The 19,697-nt window shown below is 42.8% G+C and overlaps 2 protein-coding genes across 2 annotated transcripts in view; both read right to left on the bottom strand.

The window, feature by feature from the left end:
* Positions 1 to 270: 270 nt before the first annotated feature.
* On the bottom strand, positions 271 to 1,569 carry CCNO (cyclin O). The gene is made up of 3 exons (XM_042875454.1): positions 1,330 to 1,569; positions 1,072 to 1,257; positions 271 to 994 (listed from the first exon to the last, which is right to left on the bottom strand). Exons 1-3 carry the CDS (start codon positions 1,567 to 1,569, stop codon positions 509 to 511), a joined length of 912 nt encoding a protein of 303 aa, XP_042731388.1. The 3' UTR covers positions 271 to 508.
* A 5,755-nt stretch (positions 1,570 to 7,324) lies between these two features.
* The window catches only part of DHX29 (DExH-box helicase 29), a 29,325-nt gene continuing 16,952 nt past the window's right edge, over positions 7,325 to 19,697 (bottom strand). Inside the window, exons 18-27 of the mRNA XM_042875310.1 lie at positions 19,482 to 19,570; positions 18,432 to 18,560; positions 17,530 to 17,605; positions 16,588 to 16,812; positions 15,656 to 15,792; positions 15,195 to 15,288; positions 14,219 to 14,521; positions 13,529 to 13,660; positions 12,425 to 12,521; positions 7,325 to 11,651 (exon numbers count right to left, since the gene is read on the bottom strand). Coding sequence (XP_042731244.1) covers positions 11,596 to 11,651; positions 12,425 to 12,521; positions 13,529 to 13,660; positions 14,219 to 14,521; positions 15,195 to 15,288; positions 15,656 to 15,792; positions 16,588 to 16,812; positions 17,530 to 17,605; positions 18,432 to 18,560; positions 19,482 to 19,570 — 1,338 coding nt within the window. The 3' untranslated portion in view covers positions 7,325 to 11,595. The remainder of the gene's footprint in view (positions 11,652 to 12,424; positions 12,522 to 13,528; positions 13,661 to 14,218; positions 14,522 to 15,194; positions 15,289 to 15,655; positions 15,793 to 16,587; positions 16,813 to 17,529; positions 17,606 to 18,431; positions 18,561 to 19,481; positions 19,571 to 19,697) is intronic.

Genomic DNA, 19,697 nt, shown 5'->3' with positions numbered 1-19,697 from the left:
TTCGCCCGGGGTCACGGGCTGGCCAGGAAAGTTAGCAGTCCCGTAGTGTCTTTTGTACCGTTCCGTTCTCTTACATTGCGCCGAACTTATGTTTTGCTTTTTTCTTCCTGATCATGAGCATCACCGAGCCAGCACACGGTGTGAAACAGGAGATCACTCTGGCGGGTTAATTGTTAATGGGACCTGATTGTCGATGTGATCCCCGCTGCGCCCGCGCACCTTCCTCCACCCCCCGTCTGCCCCAGGCAACGAACCACGCGCAGCTGATGTACAGGAATAGTTTATTTCGCTTCTCTCGGGCTCTCCTCCCGCTCGGGTGCCGTTACGGACAGCCCCCCGAATAAATAACGCGGTACCCGGGTATGTGTGTATTATTTACACGCTGGATGCAGAAACACAAAACAATCTCTGATCAGTGAGCGACCACGCGCATATTCCTCGCGGTGCCACACACGGTCACCTCCCGACCAGAGGCCACGCGCAGCGCGGGGCTCCCGCAGCCCCGCCGTCAGTCGCCGTCCCTCAGCCACAGGCACTTCCGCATCACCTCCGCGGGCAGCACGAGCGGCAGCGCCGCGGCGTTGAGCGACACGAGCAGCCGCAGCTCAGCCATGCACTCCCGCAGCTCCCGCCGCCGGTATCCGCTGACCCGCAGGTCCAGCGGGCAGCGGTGCCGGAGCAGCCGGTCCGCCAGCCCCAGGCTGGCCGCGGCCAGCAGCGACGGCGGGTACTTGGTGAAGTTGTAGTCGGCCAGGCTGATTTCCGCTACGCCCCACGCCAGGCTCCCCGCGTCCGCCGCTTCGCCGGAGTCGGCGCCCGGAGCCTCCAGCCGCACCCGGGTGAAATGCTCGAGGAAGAAGGAGACGGTGGGCGCGCCCAGGCTGAAACCCAGCTTGTGCAGGACGATGCACTCCAGGTTGCAGAGTTGCTCCCCGCTGAAGGCGTTGCAGCAGAGGGCGAGGAGCTGCTTGACGCTGGGGGGGTGCATCTCCACCTGTGGGGGGAAGGACGGAGCGAGGAAAGGGGCTGCTGGGGAGCGAGGGCGACCGGCTCGCACGCACTCGGCCGTACCTGCTTGCAGGCGAGGAGCAGCGCCGTGGCCCCGAGCAGCTGGAAGCAGTCGGCGGCCACCGGGGTGGTGTCGAGGAAACGGTCGATGATGTTGACGGTCAGGCAGAGCGCCTCGAAGGAGTACCCCAGCTCGCGGTGCACGGGGATGAGCCAGCTGATCAGCCGGCAGCGCGCCTCCGCGGTCACCTGCGCCGACAGAAGCGGGATGAGCGGGCCGGGCCGGGCCGGACCGGGCCCCACTCTCCCCGAAGTCCCCACCTGCGGCTGCCGGGCAAGCGGCTCCCGCGGCTGGAAGCGGCTCTCCAGCGCCTTGCGGGAGAGGTACCAGCTCTCCCCGTACTCGCGGAAGATCTGCAGCTCCAGGCGGCTCTCCGCGCTCGTCGCCTCCTCCTCCAGCCGCCGCCGCCGCCGCAGGAGCGCCGGGCAGTGCCTTGGCCCGGGGCCTCTCTTCAGCCGCTGCGGGGTGGCCCCCCGCCGCCCGTCCGCCGCCGCCACCATGGGCGCGAGCCGCGCGCAGCAGCGGTGTCCGAGCGGCAGCGCTGCGCCGCGGTATTTGAGCGCCGGCAGGCGGGGGGCGGGCAGAGGCAGGAAATCGGTCTCCAAAACAAAACCCAGAACACAGTCGAGGAGGAGCCGGGCCGTCGCAGCTCCTCGCACCTTCGCACCTCTTCCAAGCGACCGGGATGCGGCTGAGAGCCGCGCGGTGTTGGACGTGGGGACCGCGGTTGCACTGCTGCGAAGGCTCCGACAAATGCTCTAAGGACGGAGAATACCGGACACAGGTACCCAACACCCACTCACACCACAGCCCGCTCCTTGCACCCTGAAACTGCTGCGTTCTCCTTTTTGCCGCTACTGAAATAAACGACTTTCTGAGTCCCAAATTTTTCACTGAGAACCCAGAGCGCTTTGACAACTACAGCTCACGATGGAAATATTTTCATTTGATGCTGCCAGGAAGCGCAGCACTAACAGAAAAGGGGAGGTATCGGGAGATATTCAGAGTGCTGCAGGGCTCCTGCAAAGTCTCCATGCTACTCCCATCAGGTGACCGTTCATATGGCAGAGCACTGTTCCACACAAACGGAGGGATATCAGGATGTTCTTATACTGCAACCCTTGGCTTAAAGAAACAAAACTGAGGCCAAACATGGCAATTTAAATCAGATATGATTTGCTTTTGTGATGCGTTGGTTAGGAAAAGATGCTCACCTGGGTCAAAGGGTGGGAAAGAAGGCTACAGGAAATCACAGGATCACAGAATCATAGGGGTTAGAAGGGACCTCCAGAGATTATTGTCCAACCCCCCTGGCAAAGCAGGTTCCCTACAGCAGGTCGCACAGGTAGGCATCCAGGCAGGTCTGGAACATCCCCAGAGAAGGAGACTCCACCACCTCCCTGGGCAGCCTGTTCCAGTGCTCCGTCACCTCACTGTAAAGAAGTTCTTGCGCACATTTGTGCAGAACTTCCTATGCTGCAGTTTTGGCAGAAATGGAGATGTGTAAATGCAGTGGAGATTCAAGCAGCCCCCAGTCCAACAGCAGCAGAGGAGATAGGAACTCTGCAGTCTGAGTTTGAGGGAAATACCTTCAAAGGGGAAGATGTATCTTTAAAATAAAGTACAGCTGCCTTTAAAATAAAGCACAACCTAAGAAGTACTTTTTAATGTGGTCTAATAGTGATAGGATGAAGGGGAAATGTTTAGAATGAAGACATTTGGATTACTTGTTGGGGGAAACGCTCTACTGAGGGGGCAGTGAGGCACTGGCACAGCTGCCCAGAGAAGCTGTGGGTGCCCTTCCCTGGGGGCACTTGAGGCCAGGCTGGGTGGGCACTGGGCAGCCTGAGCTGGTGGGGGGCAACATGCCCATGGCAGGGGGTTTGGGGCTGAGTGAGATCTAAGAACCCTTCCACCCCAAGCAATCTGTGGTTCTATGAGTTTGTTGAGACTCCCAGTGAGGACCCAGCAAGAGCTGTTCTGTGTCTGTGTCATAGTTTTATGATTTTTATTATCAGTATTCCACATCATAACATGCTGTAAAGCTCATGGAATTAAAGAGTTAATACTCCAGTTCCGTGGACTCACTTCCAGATACCTGGTTCTCAGATGAGAAGAGCTACATATCCAAAAGGACATCACTGTGTTCAGAGGGGAAGATAAGACCCACAAGTGATGGGATTCTCTCTCACTGCCTGGCAGTGTGTGGGTGGCTCCCCAGCCATTCCACCTTCAATTCAAAGTTAGGCCTTCGGTTTTGGACACTCTCTCTCATTTTATTTGACTTATTAGACTCAATTCCAATTATACTGTATTCTATTGTGTAATCTTGCAATTTAGTAAAATCAACTTTCCTTCTCAGATTGTTGCTGCTGTTCTGTCTTTGGGCGCAGCTCCCATCTCCCTGCTCTCCCTTTTACCCTTTCCCTTTTTTTGGGCCGGTGGGCCTGCAGGCCTGCTGCCCCATGCTGGATAGAGATTGATCTAGATAACTCCGTGACAGATTTTGGTGGAGAAAGCAGGCACTCTGAACTGTTTAACATTAGCAGAAAAATAGAAAAAGGATTTCTTTAAGTCAGAGAGTTGCAGAGCGCTGGTAGCTAGCTTTGACCTTCATAGATTAGACTGTAGGGGCAGTCTGCCAGGCTCCGGACTCTGTACTGAGTGTTTTTGTTGGTTTGTTTTTGTTTTTTTTTTTCCTTTTTAGCAACTGCCAGCTATGAAACTGTTCTTCATTTTAGGAAGAACATGAAGGATTAAATACCATTATGTTTTTTGAAACTTACTGGTTTCTTACTAAGTTCATCATTTCCTGTTGTGGAGTTGTATGAATATACAAGCAAGTAAGGGCACTGATGAGACACCTGCCAGGTACCCGTATTCAATGTTGTATGATTTGAATATTGACAATTACATCCCAGATGAAATAGCTGATTTTACGAACAACACGATGTTCAAACCAGTTTCCAGGCTCTCCTCTTGGTTCTTTATGCATTTTTGGAATGCTGAGACAGTGATTGTGTTTGTGCTCATGTTATCAATCTCCCACAATGGATAGGACAAGGGCGAATGGTTTTAAACTGAGACAGGGGAGGTTTAGGTTAGATATTAGGAGGAAGTTTTTCACACAGGGGGTGGTGAAGCACTGGAACAGGTTGCCCAAGGAGGCTGTGGATGCTGCATTCCTGGAAGCATTCAAGGCCAGGCTGGATGTGGCTCTGGGCAGCCTGGTCTGGTGGTTGGTGACCCTGCACATAGCAGGGGGTTGAAACTAGATGATCTTCGTTGTCCTTTTCAATCCAGGCCATTCTATGATTCTATGATTCTATGATTCTATGATTCTATGATTCTATGATTCTATGATTCTATGATTCTATGATATGGTCAGTGCGTAAAGCCAGTGGAGAATGGAGGCTGACGGTGGACTACCGTGGCCTGAATGAGGTCACACCCCCACTGAGTGCTGCTGCGCCAGATATGTTAGAATTCCAGTATGAACTGGAGTCAAAAGCAGCCATACAGCATGTCACCATGGACATTGACAATGCCTTCTTCTCCATTCCTTTGGCTACAGAATGCAGGCCACAGTTTGCTTTCATCTGGAGGGGCGTTCAGTATACTTGGAACCATTTGCCCCAGGGGTGGAAACACAGCCCAACCATTTGCCATGGGTTGATCCAAACTCCATTAGAATAGGGTGGTGCTCCTGAGCACCTGGAGTATATTGGTGATATCATTGTGCAGGGAGATACATCAGAGGTAGTTTTCAAGGAAGGAGAGTGAATAATCCAAATTCTTCTGCATGGTGGTTCCACTATTAAGTGAAGCAAAGTGAAAGGACCTGCCCAGGAAATCCAGTTCCTGAGAATATAATGGTAAGATGGGTTTTGTCACATCCCAGCAGATGTGACTGACAAAATCACTGCAATGTCTCCATGCACTAGCAAGAAAGGGACACAATCTTTTCTGGGCATAGTGGGCTTTTGGAGAATGCATGTTCCAAACTATAGCTTCATTGTAAGCTCCCTTTATCAGGTGACACAGAATAATAATAATTTTGCATAGGGTTCTGACCAGCAGCAGGCATTTGAGCAAATCAAACAGGAGATAGCCCAAATCATGTCCCTGGGACCAGTATGGATGGGACAGAATGTAAAGAACATCCTCTACACTGCTGCTGGAGAGAAAGGTCCCACTTGGAGTTTGTGGCAGAGCCTCAGGAATGAGCCGAGGCCGACCCCTGGGGTTTTGGAGTAGAGCATACAGGTCAGGAGAGTGCTACACTCCAACTGAAAAGGAGATCTTAGCTGCATATGAGGGGGTTCGGGCTGCTTCTGAAGTAGTCGGTACTGAAACACAGCACCTCCTGGCACCTCGACTGCCAGTGCTGAACTGGATGTTTAAAGGAAAGGGTCCCTCCACCCATCATGCTACTGATGCCACTTGGAGTAAGTGGGTTGCGTTGATTACACAGCGAGCGCAGATGGGGAACCTCAGCCGTCCAGGAATCCTAGAGGTCATCATGGACTGGCCTGAAGGTAAAAAATTTGGAACACCACCTGCAGAAGAGGTGTTGTGAGCTAAAGCAGCCCCACTATACAATGAACTACCAGAAAATGAAATTTGCTGTTCACAGATGGATCACGTTGTACTGTGGGAAAGCATCGCAGATGGAAATCTGCTGTGTGGAGCCCCACACGACAAGTTGCAGAGGCCACTGAAGGGAAAGGAGAATCAAGCCAATTTGCAGAGGTAAAGGCTGTCCAACTGGCCTTAGATGTCGCTGAGCGGGAGAGGTGGCCAATGCTCTATCTTTACACTGACTCATGGATGGTGGCAAATGCCTTATGGGGGTGGTTGCAGCAGTTGGAACAAATCAACTGGCAACAGAAGAGTGAACCTATTTGCGCTGCTGAACTGTGGAAAGATATTGCTGCCTGAATAAAGGATATGGCTGCAAAGGTGTACCACGCAGATGCTCATGTGCCCAAGGGCAGGGCTACTGAAGAACAGCAAAACAACCATCAGGTAGACCGAGCTGCCAAAATTGAGGTGGCTCAAATAGACCTGGATTGGCAGAACAAGGGTGAATTATTTCTAGCTCAGTGGGCCCGAGACCTCGGGCCATCATGGAAGAGATGCAACATACAAATGGGCTAGAGACAGAGAGGTGGACTTCACTGTGGATGCTATTGCACAGGTTATCCATGACTGTGACACATGCGCCACAATTAAACAAGCCAAGAGGATGAAACCTCTCTGGGGGGAAGGGCGATGGCAAAAGTACAAATATGGGGAGGCATGGCAGGTTGATTATATCACCTTGCCACGATCTCACAATGGTAAGCATTATGTGCTTACTATGGTGGAGGCAACCACTGGTGGCTTGCAAAGTGCAGTACCCCATGCTACTGCCTAAAACACCGTATTAGGCCTGGAGAGGCAAATCCTATAGTGACATGGCACTCCAGAAAGAATTAAGTCTGACAATGGGACTCATTTCAAAAACTCTCTTGTAAATATTTGGGCCAAAGATCATGGCATTGAATGGATTTATCGCATTCCCTACCATGCACCAGCTTCTGGTAAAATTGAATGATACAATGGGCAGTTAAAAACCATGTTGAAAGCAACCAGTGGCAGAACATTCAAGCACTGGGAGAAGCATTTGGCAGAAGCCACCTGGTTGGTCAACACTTGAGGATCTGTTGTGATGGTCCTGCCTAATCCAGCTCCCTACCCACTATGCAGGGAGATAAGGTCCCTGTAGTACATGTAAAGAACATGCTGGGAAAAGCAGTTGGGTCCTTCCAGCCTCTGGGAAGGGCAAACTTCTCCCTGGAACTGTTTTGCTTAGGGACCTTGGTCCACTTGGTGGGTGATGGAGAAGAATGGGGATGTCCAGTGTGTAGCACAAGGGAATTTGATGGTGGGGGAGTGTAGTCAGTAATTCCAGAGCCACATATGTAATGCATTTTAATTATTGCTTGTTTGTATATATGTATATATATTTAGCATGATATAGTGATGTGGAATGTCATGGAGTTTTGTTTTTTGTCAGTAATCCACATCATAACATCATGTAAAGCACAGGGAATTAAAGAGTTAATACTGCAGTTCTGAATTCCAGAAACCCGGTTCTCAGAAGAGAAGGAAACATACACAGATTGATCCGGTTAACTCCTGTCATGGTTCTATGCATAGAACCATGACACTCCGTGACAGTCTGACTAATGCTTTGAGGGAAAACAACAACAACGTAGTAAAAGTATTTATTAAATACATGGAACAAAAAGAAAATTCATCCATTCAGAAGAGCACAGGCACAAAGCATACTCTGCATATGCAGAAAGCCACTGTGATCTTTTTTTTTTTAAATCCCCATTAAATTTTAAGATATTTATCTGCAATACCACAGTTTGACCTGTTTCATCTGTTTTGCAGAGACTGCTGATCACTCCAGATGCAGTCACCAATTCCTTAGTTATTACAATAAGTCTCTGTATTAACAACAGAAAGAGATTACAAAGCAGGGCATGCTGGGGAAACGCAAAGAATTCCTGTCAGCTTCAACATTACCATACATAAATGGAATTAAAAGTCTATATTCACCACGATTAAATAAAGGAGAAAAATCTCAAGGACAAATACCAGTCTTACTGAGATTTAGTCATTTTAAGATACCAATTGACATTTGAAATTCAAACCCAAAAGAAAGAGGAGTTTAACAGTTGTCCAACTACTGAAATATATCTCCAATTCACATTTCCAAAGGAGAGAAATAAAAGATTTAAACCAGAACAAAATCCAGGAAATCACTTGCTTGACATTTTGCTATCTGGGATGAAAATTTAACTTTATCTTCCAAGAATGCAATTTATAGGTTGTTTTTTTTTTTTTGTATCTACACTTTTACTACAGAAAAGAATGCATGTAAGAAACAGAGTGCAAAATTGAGGCATGAAGATCAAACCTTAAGCAATTAGAAGTACTTATGTAAGTGTTGTAGACTTCACAATTAAAAATAATGCACTCCCTGTCTTTTCCAGGAAAGCTGCAACACTATTAGGTTATCACAATTCATAAAGGATAGCAGATTGATTACTTTTACCTCAGAGGCCCTAGGAAAGCACTATGACTTGCCTTTTTCCAGAATGGAGTATAAGTTACTGTTCACAGATCAGTTTATCAGTATCCCATGGTTTCCCTTTAGCACAGCACTACCAGTTCTATCATCATCTAACAGGTTATTTCTGTGTATTTTCCTTGGTCTCTCTGAAGATCATATACTTTCCTCATTAGCTCCTTAAAAAGGAAGACACCACTAACTCGCTGCATGGAACCTGTACTTCTCAAATGAAATAAATCTTCTGCACTATGCAACTGTCTGCACGTGCAGGGTTCCTGCTCAGAGTGCAACTGCTGCATGGTGAAAGGTAACAGTTTCTTTACTCTAATAGCTGAGATCCTTATCTGAAATTCTCACTTCATTGTTGTAAACAGTGTAAGAGGATCTGTTTCACTATGTTATCTGGTTAAGGACTATTCAGTATGAAAGCAAGAAAAACAAAACAATTTCTGTTAGGGGAGAGTCGGGTTGGGGATTAGGAAAAGGCTCCTCCCACAGGGCAATGAGGTCCTGGAGGCTGCTCAGGGCAGTGGTCATGGCACCAAGCTGACCGAGTTCAAATTGCGTCTGGACAACGCTCCCAGACATGGGGTTTGAATTTTTCATATTCTACGATTCTATGGAGTTAAACACGCAGATGCACAAAAATTAAGGAACAAGCTAGCAGACTAATGAAGACCTGTGGTCTTCAGCCATTTTTTTTTTTCAGCCATTTAATGATCTGCTCCAATATAGCACTGAAGGGAGTCAGCCTGAACTTTATTAATCAAGAAGAGATAAACTCAGTCGTAATGAGCATTGTGACATTTAAAGGGGCTTGTGAGACTATATATAAAGATCATTACAAGATAAGAGGGCTTGTGGGAAAGCAAAACTTATCCCACCGCCCCCAGAGACAGGCCAAAGGCAGGAATTCTTGCAGGTGAATGGTAAGAACAAGTGTGAGAAACACAAAGGAAAGAGATGGGCTGGTGGTCACTACATCTGGCTAAGCCCTGCATCTGAACGTGGTACACTATCTTCTTGTTACAGCATTTTTTAAAATTGTAAGCCATACAGAAAAGATGATATCTGTAAGACATGTTGATTTAATACCATATATTCATAGCTTAAAAAAAACTTGCAGAACCAACATATGAAATAGCTGTGTTCTGTTTGCATATATCTACTAAGCACTACCCTACTGAGATTCAAGACCCAGTTTTGAATTACTAGTACAGTCTGCATCATTAATGGTATGATCAGTACAACAGAAGCAAAGAAAGCTGGAGTTGGCCACAGACATTTTTATATAAAAGAACCTGCTTTCACCACTCATCTCCTGTTTGGAGACTGGGAAGGAGGTGAACTGACCAGGTGAATGAGCGGCTGTGTGGAAGGTGTCACACTCAGGGCTTTGGGTTCTCTGATCTCAGTCACACCTTAAAGGGACAGAGAATGTAGATATTGGATGGGACACAACTGAACACGTGGGGCAAGAATATTGTGCGCAGCATGCTGGCTGGATTTGCTAACAGAGCTTTAAACTAGATTCAACAGCGGAAGTGAATGCAGTTTTGAGTAACAGGGAGGACCCAAAGTACACTGTCAGTCTAGGAAGAAGCAGTGAAAAAACTCAAATTTGTCCTAAAGGAATTGAGTAGGGCTTCTCTAAGAAAGTAATGTGACTGGTAGCCCAGCTGAAGTGCATCTATACCAAAACATGCAGCATGGGAAACAAGCAGGAGAAGATGGAAGCTGTGCCATAACTAGAAGACTATGACCGGATTGCTACCATGGAAATGCAGTGGGATAAACTGCACAATTGGAACAATGCAGTTTAGGAGCTACAAGAGTTTTAGAAGATATAGACAAGGAAGGAAGGGAGGGGAGATGCCCTCTTAACAAATGGATAGACTACAAGAAATTGCCTGTTAGAAACAGCCAGGTTCAGGTTGAGGTTGTGGGCAAAAATTCAGGAATGGAATAAAGGACATTAGGCTGCCTCATCAAAAGTATGTTGACAAAGTCTTCTTGCTTCAGAGGATAACTTCCTCGTCCAAGTATTAGACAAACCAATGAGAGGAGAAGCACTACCACTAGGTGTGCCACTAGGTGCTCACCAATGCGAGAATATCATTAAATAAGAGTGAAGGATGTTCTGGGCTGTAGCAACCATGCCCTGGTTGAGTTTGTGATCTTAAGGAATGTCAGCCTGACAAAGAACAGAGTCAAGATTCCATCTGTTTAAGGAATTACTGGATGGGATGCTATGGGAATCCCCTGTCCCTAAGCTGTCCTTAGGGCAAAGGAAAGGAAGAGAGAGAGCAGTTTTTAAGAATGCTTTTTTGAGTGTGCAAGAGCTCTCCATCCCCAAGCATACAAAATCAAACCAAGGAGGCAGGAAATCAGCAAGTTCAACAAATGCAAGGTACTACACCTAGTCTGGGATTCCCCTGAACACGTACACTGACTGGGAGAAGAACTCATCAAGATCAACCCTGAAAAAAAAAAAAAAAAAAAAAAAAGAAAGAAAAGGACTCAGGGGTTCTTGTGGTTGAAAAGTTTGAGGCAAGCCAGCAGTGTACACTTGCAGACAAGGCCAACTGTATCCTGGGCTGCATTAGAAGAGGGGTGGCCCTCAGGGTGAGGGAGGTTATTGTCCCTGCTCTGCCCTTGTAAGGCATCACCTACAGTACTGCATCCAGGTCTGGAGCCCCCAGCAGCAAAAAGACATGAAAATGTTGGAGCAGACCCAAAGGAGAGCCATGAAGATAAGGGGAATGGAGCACCTTCCCACAAATAAATGTTGAAGGAGTTAAACAGAGAAGGGTCTGCAGAGATCTCACTGCAGCCTTCCAGTACTTAAAGGGAAGTTATAAACAGGAGGGAAATCAATTTTTCTTTTTTAAACACAGTTTGATAATGACAGGACAGCGGAGAATGGTTTTTACACTAAAATGAGATTTAGATTAGAGGGAATCTAGGAGGAAATTCTTTACTCAGAGGGTGATGAGGCACTGCAACGGGCTGCCCAGAGAAGCTGCGAATGCCTCATTCCTAGCTGGATGAAGCAGGGCTCTGGACAGTCAGATCAAACTTGTGGCAACCCTGCCCACAGTAGGGGAGTTGGAACTAGGTATCTCTAAAGTCCCTTCCAACCAAAGCCACTCTGTGATTCCATGATCATTCATACATTCTGATAAATGGCGCTGGCATAAAAGGATAAACTTATTAATCTGTACACATTCATCTTTAAAGATGATACAGAAATGTAAGTTCTATGAAGAAATCATGCAGTCTTCCCACATCGTAACTGGCATTAACCAAACTAATCATTTAAATACTTTCATTTAGTGTTGGAGTGTGCATTTCTCCCGGCATTACCAAAGCTCTGGATTCTTACTTAAGTCCAGTTTCAGTTACTGTTTTCTGTTTTTATCAGTTCTTTGATGATGTGTAAAACCTTATCATCTAGGAAAGAAAACACAAACACAACAGTAAGCAAAAAACAAGCTTAAAAACAGATTCCCCCCCCCCCCCCGAAAAAAAAAAAAAAAAAAAAAAAATCAAGAAAATCAGAAGATGAATCTAGCTATCACAGAAAGCTGAAGAAAATTTTTGATTTTTTTTTGGTTATGGTGGACTCTAATGTAAGGCCAGCAAATTCTGTCCACAGGATGCAATTAGCAAGTTTGTTTAAAAAAAAAAAAAAAAAGTGTGCCATGAGCTGATGGTGATAGTCATTTCAGTATTTCACAAAAGAAATTGAGAAAATGACTGTGCTACTCCAGATGCATTAGCATACTGCACCTCACTTACTCCTCATCTACAGCATTCTTCTGAACTGCTAGTATTCCAAAACTTCAGCTGTGCTCCTCCATCCCTAATTTCAGGGAGCAGAAATGCAATTTCACCCTGTTACCCTGAATTGTGAGATAACTCACATAACATTTAAAATTCATCCAACACATGTCATTTAATTTTTCTTTTATATTTTTCACCATGTACTACCACCATCTTGATATGAGATGTTTAAAATAACAGTTGTGCAGATCACCACGCATCTTTGGATGAGCTTAATAAGATGTAGGAACTATACTGAACTTTTGAATTTCTCTGAAGATAATGAAATTATGTTCATGTTACACTAATCCTGTTGAAGGTGTAGAGTACTAATCCTTTATCAGATCTGCCACAAGGTCCATTTAGTAAATATTGTAACAGCAATGCAATAATAAAGTTACCTTCAAGTGACATTTTAGGATTTTCAAGTTTCTTCTGTAAGACAGACTCTATGAGAACTCTCAGTTGTTTGAAAATTACTGCAATCTTTACAGGAGCCTATAAAGAACAGAGAAGACAAATATTCACACTACTGCCAAAAGTATTCTATGCAAAAACTCAGATAAAAAGGACTACCTCACGTACACAGAAGTTTATAACAATATTCCTATAAACATTCAGCACATGCATAGTTTTAAGTGTATGGATAGCATATCCATGAAGTAACTAGGCTTACACTATGCCCTCTAATCTGTTTGCAGCTGTTGTTTGTAGCATCACAGTCTGAAGAACAGCAGAACATACGTATCAAACATAACAACCAGCATACAATGAATTTATTAATTGATACCCATAGCCTCCTTTTTTTTTTTTTTTTTTTTTTTTTTTTTTTTCCCCGGGCCGCCCCCAGTTTAAGCTGAAAGCATTTGCGGTTTATAGATTTCTTTGAGTGTAGCACAGTGCCCACAGGAGCACTGAATGTTGTAATCAAGTAACTAATGTTTGCCACTTAACAGGATGCAGAGGATTTTGGCATGTGACTTGTTTCAGTTTGTCTACAAAAATATAATAAGAAAATGCATTCAGTTTTTCCATTCCCAAATAAATCTTAAATTTGGAAGATAAATCCATCCCAAATCAAGCAAACAGGTGTTTTCCATTTGGATTTTTTTTTTTCTTTCAGCAACAAAAAATAAAATCAGTAGTGTTTCAAGGATAAATAGGTACCCACATACTAGCAAAACTGCACAGAAGGGCACACATTTGCTCCATGGAAGCAAGGTTTAGTTTCTAATTCAAATACCTTCTCTACCAACACTGACTTTATTCCTGAAGAGGGGGAACTGATTTGTAGTAAGCTACACATTATTAGACCTCCTTCCCCTGCTAGCTGTTAAGATTTCACTACACACAAATTTTCCCATAATTCTCTTAAGTCCTCTCCTTTCCTTCCCTCCCTTCAACCTACATAAGCAGTATTCAAAAGCAGGACTTCAAGAGTGAAGATTAACTGTGTAACACAGAAGCCAATGGAACCATAAAAAGTAGTCACCACTCCAGCACACCTGAAAATGGATCCAGCCATCAACTGTCAGGAGACGCTCCCGATGCTGGACTTCTATATCCCCACCAAAAAGCAAAATGGGAAAGGGTGATATCAGAGTGGTCTCTCTCAAGTACACTTTTGCATACCTCACCTGTTTATAAACAAACACGAGAATTAAAACCAAGCAAACAGAAATCCCTAAGATCTACATAATCAAACTTAAGTACTTACTTTTTCTTTAACAACCCAATCAAAACAAATTATTGTACACAATAGTTGTTGGCAATTTACCTCCTCCATACTACAGAAGACATAACATCTAACCCACTTTGAGTGACCAGGAAATCGGTTCAGTGCTACAACTTCCTTGTTTAAAACTTAAATTTCATGTCTCTCTTCTGGTTAAGGCTGTGATAAATGTTATATGTTACCTCTGGCTTTGGAGCTTCTCCAAAATGGGAAGTAAGAACTGAAACAAGAAGGGGGCACTTTCACACAGAAGAGTCAGTTTTGTTTGTTTCACTGTTCCCAGAAAAACCGACATTGGGAATGTTAGATATTATCAAGGACTCCTAAAGATGAACCAGATATTCCCATATATTTTACATTAGTGTATGTTATTTAACCTTAGAGGTGCAATGCCACTTTCACACTATCAGCTACATTCACTGTTTTTCTAGCTAACTCTTTGATAGAGCCACGACATTACCTTCTCCTGGTAAAGAAGCCATCCATATATCTGTAAGTCTCGATTTACTGAGGAGGGATGCACTTGTGCTTTACCCTGAGCAGTTTCTACCAGGCATGCCAGCTTCTCTGTGATGTCCACAGATTTTGTATATATTATTTTTCCTACATTGTCATACAGCCCTGCAGTGAGTACAGCTTTAAGAAGAGCAATTTCATGGAGAGACAGGGATTGTGTGGCTCCATTTCCATCCCATCGATGCTGAGTTGTAGGTGCTGTGAACCCTGCTGCTCTGACCACCTTTATGAGTTCTTGCTTCACATCCTGAAATTAGTAAAATAGTAAAATTCTAAATTTGAAACAGGTACATATTGAAATCTATCCTTAAGAGGTTATTTAAGTATGACTGTGCTTTATCTTTCAAACTGAGTGACAGATCTCATCTAAGAATCAGATAGTGTTACTATTTTAATTCATAAATTTTTACTTTCTGATGGAAATAAAGATGAATTTTCCCAACATGAGTAACTGCAAAACTGACATGGAAGTGCAGATGAAGAAAAGGTGCGTCACTGAACTCCTCCACGTGGGAAAGTTACACTCACTGACATTCATCAGTGCTTGCTGAACACTTATGGAGTCCAGACAGCGAATGTGAGCACAGCGAGGCACTGTGTGGTGAATTTCAGTAATGGTGACAGTGGGTTATCTCCACTGTAAGAGATCTTTACAAGCACAGAAGACAGGCTGTCGTATGTACATAACAGGTGGAAACACACAGCTAGCAATGGAGTATGTTAAAAAATAGTGTTTTGTAGCTGAGAATTTGCTATATCAAATAGTGTTATTGGGCTTTTTGTATCTGTTCTCATTTCCATGAAAATGAATAGGAAGCATTACTTTCACAGTGACCCATGTAAGTTGTGATACATTATCATTTAAAAAGGGTAGGATGTTTCCATAGGAATCAGGTGCAGAATGTAATTATTTCATGTACCTCCAGAGTTAAAAGTGAAGTTCTATTTAGGAAATTTCTTCGACAGTAAGTCATTTCAGCACGATGTCCTCCTTCTTGCCGAGCCTTTTTCCACCTAAGGAAAAAATCCATCTTATTACACCAAAAAGGACAGTACAATAATACTCCTTCCATATCTACACTATAATACTCAATATTCAGATCAACACAGCACAAAGACAAAAAAAAAAAAAAAAACAATAACTTTAAACATAGGATAAAAAAAACAAGTATGCCAATGGTACACGAGCAAGCATATTTTAAAGAATATGGTAACAAGCAAATTATCCTTTTGTGTTTCCGTGTTTAACAATCTATTGTTATTCTCATGAGAAAAGCTTCAGGTGCTACCATTCAAAAGAAAGTGCTTCATAAAGACTGTTTTCAGAACCGCATTTCTTGTGTTACTAGTTTTGTCATAAGAACAAGAAAACATCACTTACCCCAGGTAAGCATTGTAGATTGTTATATGATCTGAGACTGCCAGTGCTATAGATGATTTTGCAAGATCTGCTTCATCTTTCCGACCAATTGGTGTAGTAAATGGTGATTTTTCTGTCATAACAGCAGCCAAAGTTGCCTGCAGTTAATAAAGCATAAAACATTTCAGAGTATTGTTCTGTGATGTTACAGATGTGCCTTACAAATAACTGTAAATTTTCTTTTACATTAGTATTTAATAGTTTCTGATTACCTTAATTATATTAAAAGACAACTTACATGCTAATATATACTGATGAAAACTTAAGTACTGAATCTCAAAACTCAGATGAAACAGCTTGTCACGTGACAGGAATATCCAGTATGATATAGTGACAGTCAACAGATTGAACAACATCTGATTTAGATTAGACAATGTTACCAGGAGAACTTTTGATTTATACATCAATTTCAATTTTCAGATTTCAGCAGCTAACATACTCATGCAGTCTCCAATTTGCATGCACCCAGGATTAGCTGAAAGTGTAAGCTACACCACAGTGCCCACATCGTAAATTACCATGTCAAGTTAATTTGCAGTAACTTTCTATCAGAACACTGTTAGCCTGCATCAGCTGCAAGCAAATCCAGACTGGTATTGCTCATATTCAAGAGCTTCTTCTACAAGCATCATACCCCCCAACATCACGACTAACAACTACAGATCCAAGTTTGACTACTCTCCTATGAATGGCAACTGGAGTTTACGAACATTAACATTATATTCTCCCTCCAGGATATTCAGATCTCTTCACCTTAAATAACACATTTTAACTTCATATTTAATCCTTTCAGCATTTTGTAATAAACTGGATTAAACAGCTAACATTTTCTAAAAAAAAAAAAATTAATATGCAAGTAATTTAGGTAAGCATGGCTATATTTGTTTACTTACCACAGGATCCAAGCAGCCAAATATAGCGCCAAATATAAGCATTTTGCCAATTTTCACATTGACAGGAAGGGCTGCGAGGTGCTGGCCCAATGGAGTCAGTTTGGGCTCATTTAACTGACAAGCACCTATTTTCCTTAACAAGTTCATTGCATTACCAATTACTTGTGGTTGTGGTGGATCTAATGCTCTGGAAAGGAAGTCTTCAGGAGAGCCAAGGTTGCATTTCTACAGAGCAAATAGGCATAAATTTCAGAATAAAGTCTACTTTACCAGGTGAAAACAAATACAGTAATTTAACAAACTTCTACAGCAGCTACAAAGGAAACTGAAAAAATTCTTGCAGCCAAAAATCCATGTTCCTTCTTCTCTTAACCAATTTCTTGGTTATAAGAATGAAGATGCCTCCCTACACTACGTTTACATAACCTCATTGTCCAGAAAGATTAGTTATGGTATGAAGAGTGATCAGAGGAGTGTTATCAGTGGTCAGAAGTAAGCATCAGACTGACAAATCTGCATAGACGGAATTCAACATCTTGGCACTAATTTGCAACCAAAGTGAAACTGTTTGCTACAATCCAGCATTTTAAATACAAGCACCTTACAAATGCTTGGCAATACAATCCTCAGATATAAAACAGTGGGGAAGTGGGGAGAAAAATAATCATTCTTCTGCACTAGTTTTCCCATGCACTTACTAAGGATGAGGGAAATGGGCATGGAATTTCAGCAGATATCAGTTCAAAGGATATTTAACTGAATTTGTGTTCAGTTAGAGGTTAAATGGTGTACTATCAGATGCAATTCTCTCTCATTCAGCATGCTCTGGATTTCCCATGACACAAGGGTGGGAAAAACTCTGCTAACTAAACCAGATTAAGGCAGTCTTAGCAAGTCTCTTTTTAGCTAACAAAGTCAGTAATTTCAGAACTAAAACCATACCATAATGTGAAGGCATAATTCTTCCAAAGGCACACGTAATATTTCTGGAACTGAATACTCCATGAAACTTTCAAACCTGCAATGTTAAAAACAAAGAATCAAGGATATGCAGTTTAGCTTTAGAATTCAAGTTGTAACCTCAGGTTTCAGATGCTCATTCTTCAAGAATATTCTTTTTGGAGGTGTTGCGGTCATGTATCTTAACGCATGAATAGACTGCTCATTAAATTAAGGCATACGGTATCCTGGAAGGCAGAGCTTTAGTGAAAATGCAGAGAAGGCAGTAAAGATCTAATTTTCAAAACAAATTCTTACAATGCATTGCTCTCAAATCAAAATGGAAGTCGTATGTGGTTAAAATGCACATTTCACTTATGATTTCAGAATGCATTCAAATGAAATTTAGGTTAAGGTAAAGTTACAGTAAAGTAAGGGCCCTTCTGTTCCAGAGAGGCAGGAAATATGTTATTCCACCGCAGTAAAACTAACATCACCTGCCACATAATTTGTCTTTTTCTCTTATCCACGTAGACACCATTTCAGAAGCTTACAGATCTGCCTGACAAGATTAAAAAAATTCAGTGTTCAGGAGGCAACATTTGTATATACTTGGTGCATGGCAGCAAGCAATTCCTCAAGTTCCATAACACCATGTTTCTACTTTCACTTTAAAAAAGAAAGTTAGAAAACACATTACAGTTGTAAAGAGTATGATTTACTATAAAAAAGGAAACTAAAATTAAGACACTAGTTATCACTTCATTGAAGTTGTTCAACTTACTTGCAGTTTTACAGATGACTTTCGAGTTTGCATAATAAAAATAAACTTCAATGAAGCTTCTGTTTTTCTCAGAACAAAGACAATGGTATTTGTGTGATTTACCAAAACAAGTGTACAGTACCTGTCTCTTGTGTACATTCGGAAGCAGAATCCATCCCTAACACGCCCAGCTCTTCCTTGGCGTTGCAAAGCACTAGCTTTGCTAACAAAAGTCTCCTCCAAGGAACTCATCTGACTGCTTTCATGATACCTTAAAAATTATAAAGCAAGTGCCAGTCTTCAGATTTCAGAATTAAAAATTTTTATGTATATTCTATAATTGACTAAAAATAACTGTCTATTGAGACTGTATTTATTAGTACTTACTTGAGAATATGATGTTCAGTTTGAAAACTAAGCATAGTTGGGGGAAACTGCATGTCATAGAACCTTGGATACAACTGATGAACAAACGTATATAATTTGGCAAAGAGATGTAGCATTAGTTTATCAACTTCATCTCCCTCGCAGTTTAGAATCGGTTCATACTTGTGGCAACAAGGCATGGACTGAGATGTGAACAATCCAGATTGTTTATTATGGGTTCTCACATAACTTATACACATTCACAATTTTTTAGCTTTCCCATCCTCCTGTACAACTTTCCCATCTGCCTTTATGTCAACGAAGTATTCCACAAATGCTCTGTAACTGTGATTACAGTTGCTTATCCAGTCAGAACCATGAGCTGTTCCTTCTGCTTTTCTCTTCTTCTAGAGATATCCTTGATTCTCAGCCTCACCTTCTCATGCTTTTTATCTTGCTTCACAGCTGCTGCTCTGAATAACCTTTCTTGTATTCCCACATATACTTATAAAGATTTACACATTTAAGATAGAAAAACATTAACCCTTAAAACCTGGGATAGTATGAAAATGATTTGCTTTACATCTAAACCAGTACTTAACCATAATGATTCTTGTCCATAAAAAGCTCCCCTTACTATTCTTCATATCATTTTAAAGTCCAAATCTCCATCCCAATCTTGCACCTAAATTGCAAACCATTATATGAGCTTATGTTTTTCATCTGTAGGTTAATAAGGATACCACAAAACTCCCTCAATGCTAGCATGTAAACATTAACAGAAATATCGGTTGTGTTACTGATGGAAAAAAAAGAAATCCCTCACCTGTTTTCTTTTGTTCTCCCAGAATCAATTACAAAGACAACATCTGGTATTGTAATACCTGTCTCTGCTATATTAGTTGCCAAGACAATCTGAAATAGAATAGCAAAAATAAAAGAATTATGAAAAGTCAGTTTTTGTCTTTGAAATCAATATTTTGAAAACACTGTTAGTTTCTTACCCAGAATTATTTTCCTAGATAATCTGACACAGCATTAA

Source organism: Lagopus leucura, unplaced genomic scaffold (assembly GCF_019238085.1).
Source record: "Lagopus leucura isolate 7727_CA_CO unplaced genomic scaffold, USGS_WTPT01 Super-Scaffold_100014, whole genome shotgun sequence".
In the NCBI taxonomy this organism is placed as follows: domain Eukaryota; kingdom Metazoa; phylum Chordata; class Aves; order Galliformes; family Phasianidae; genus Lagopus; species Lagopus leucura.
This window is presented reverse-complemented; position numbering and strand designations above follow the sequence as displayed.

Bases quoted from the DNA above. Each gene is read 5' to 3' on its own strand.
- CCNO (XM_042875454.1), bottom strand. From the start codon at position 1,569: ATGGTGGCGGCGGCGGACGGGCGGCGGGGGGCCACCCCGCAGCGGCTG. The intron at 1,258-1,329 runs GTGGGGACTTCG...CTGTCGGCGCAG, and splicing joins CGCTTGCCCGGCAGCCGCAG to GTGACCGCGGAGGCGCGCTG. The intron at 995-1,071 runs GTACGGCCGAGT...TTCCCCCCACAG, and splicing joins TGCTCCTCGCCTGCAAGCAG to GTGGAGATGCACCCCCCCAG.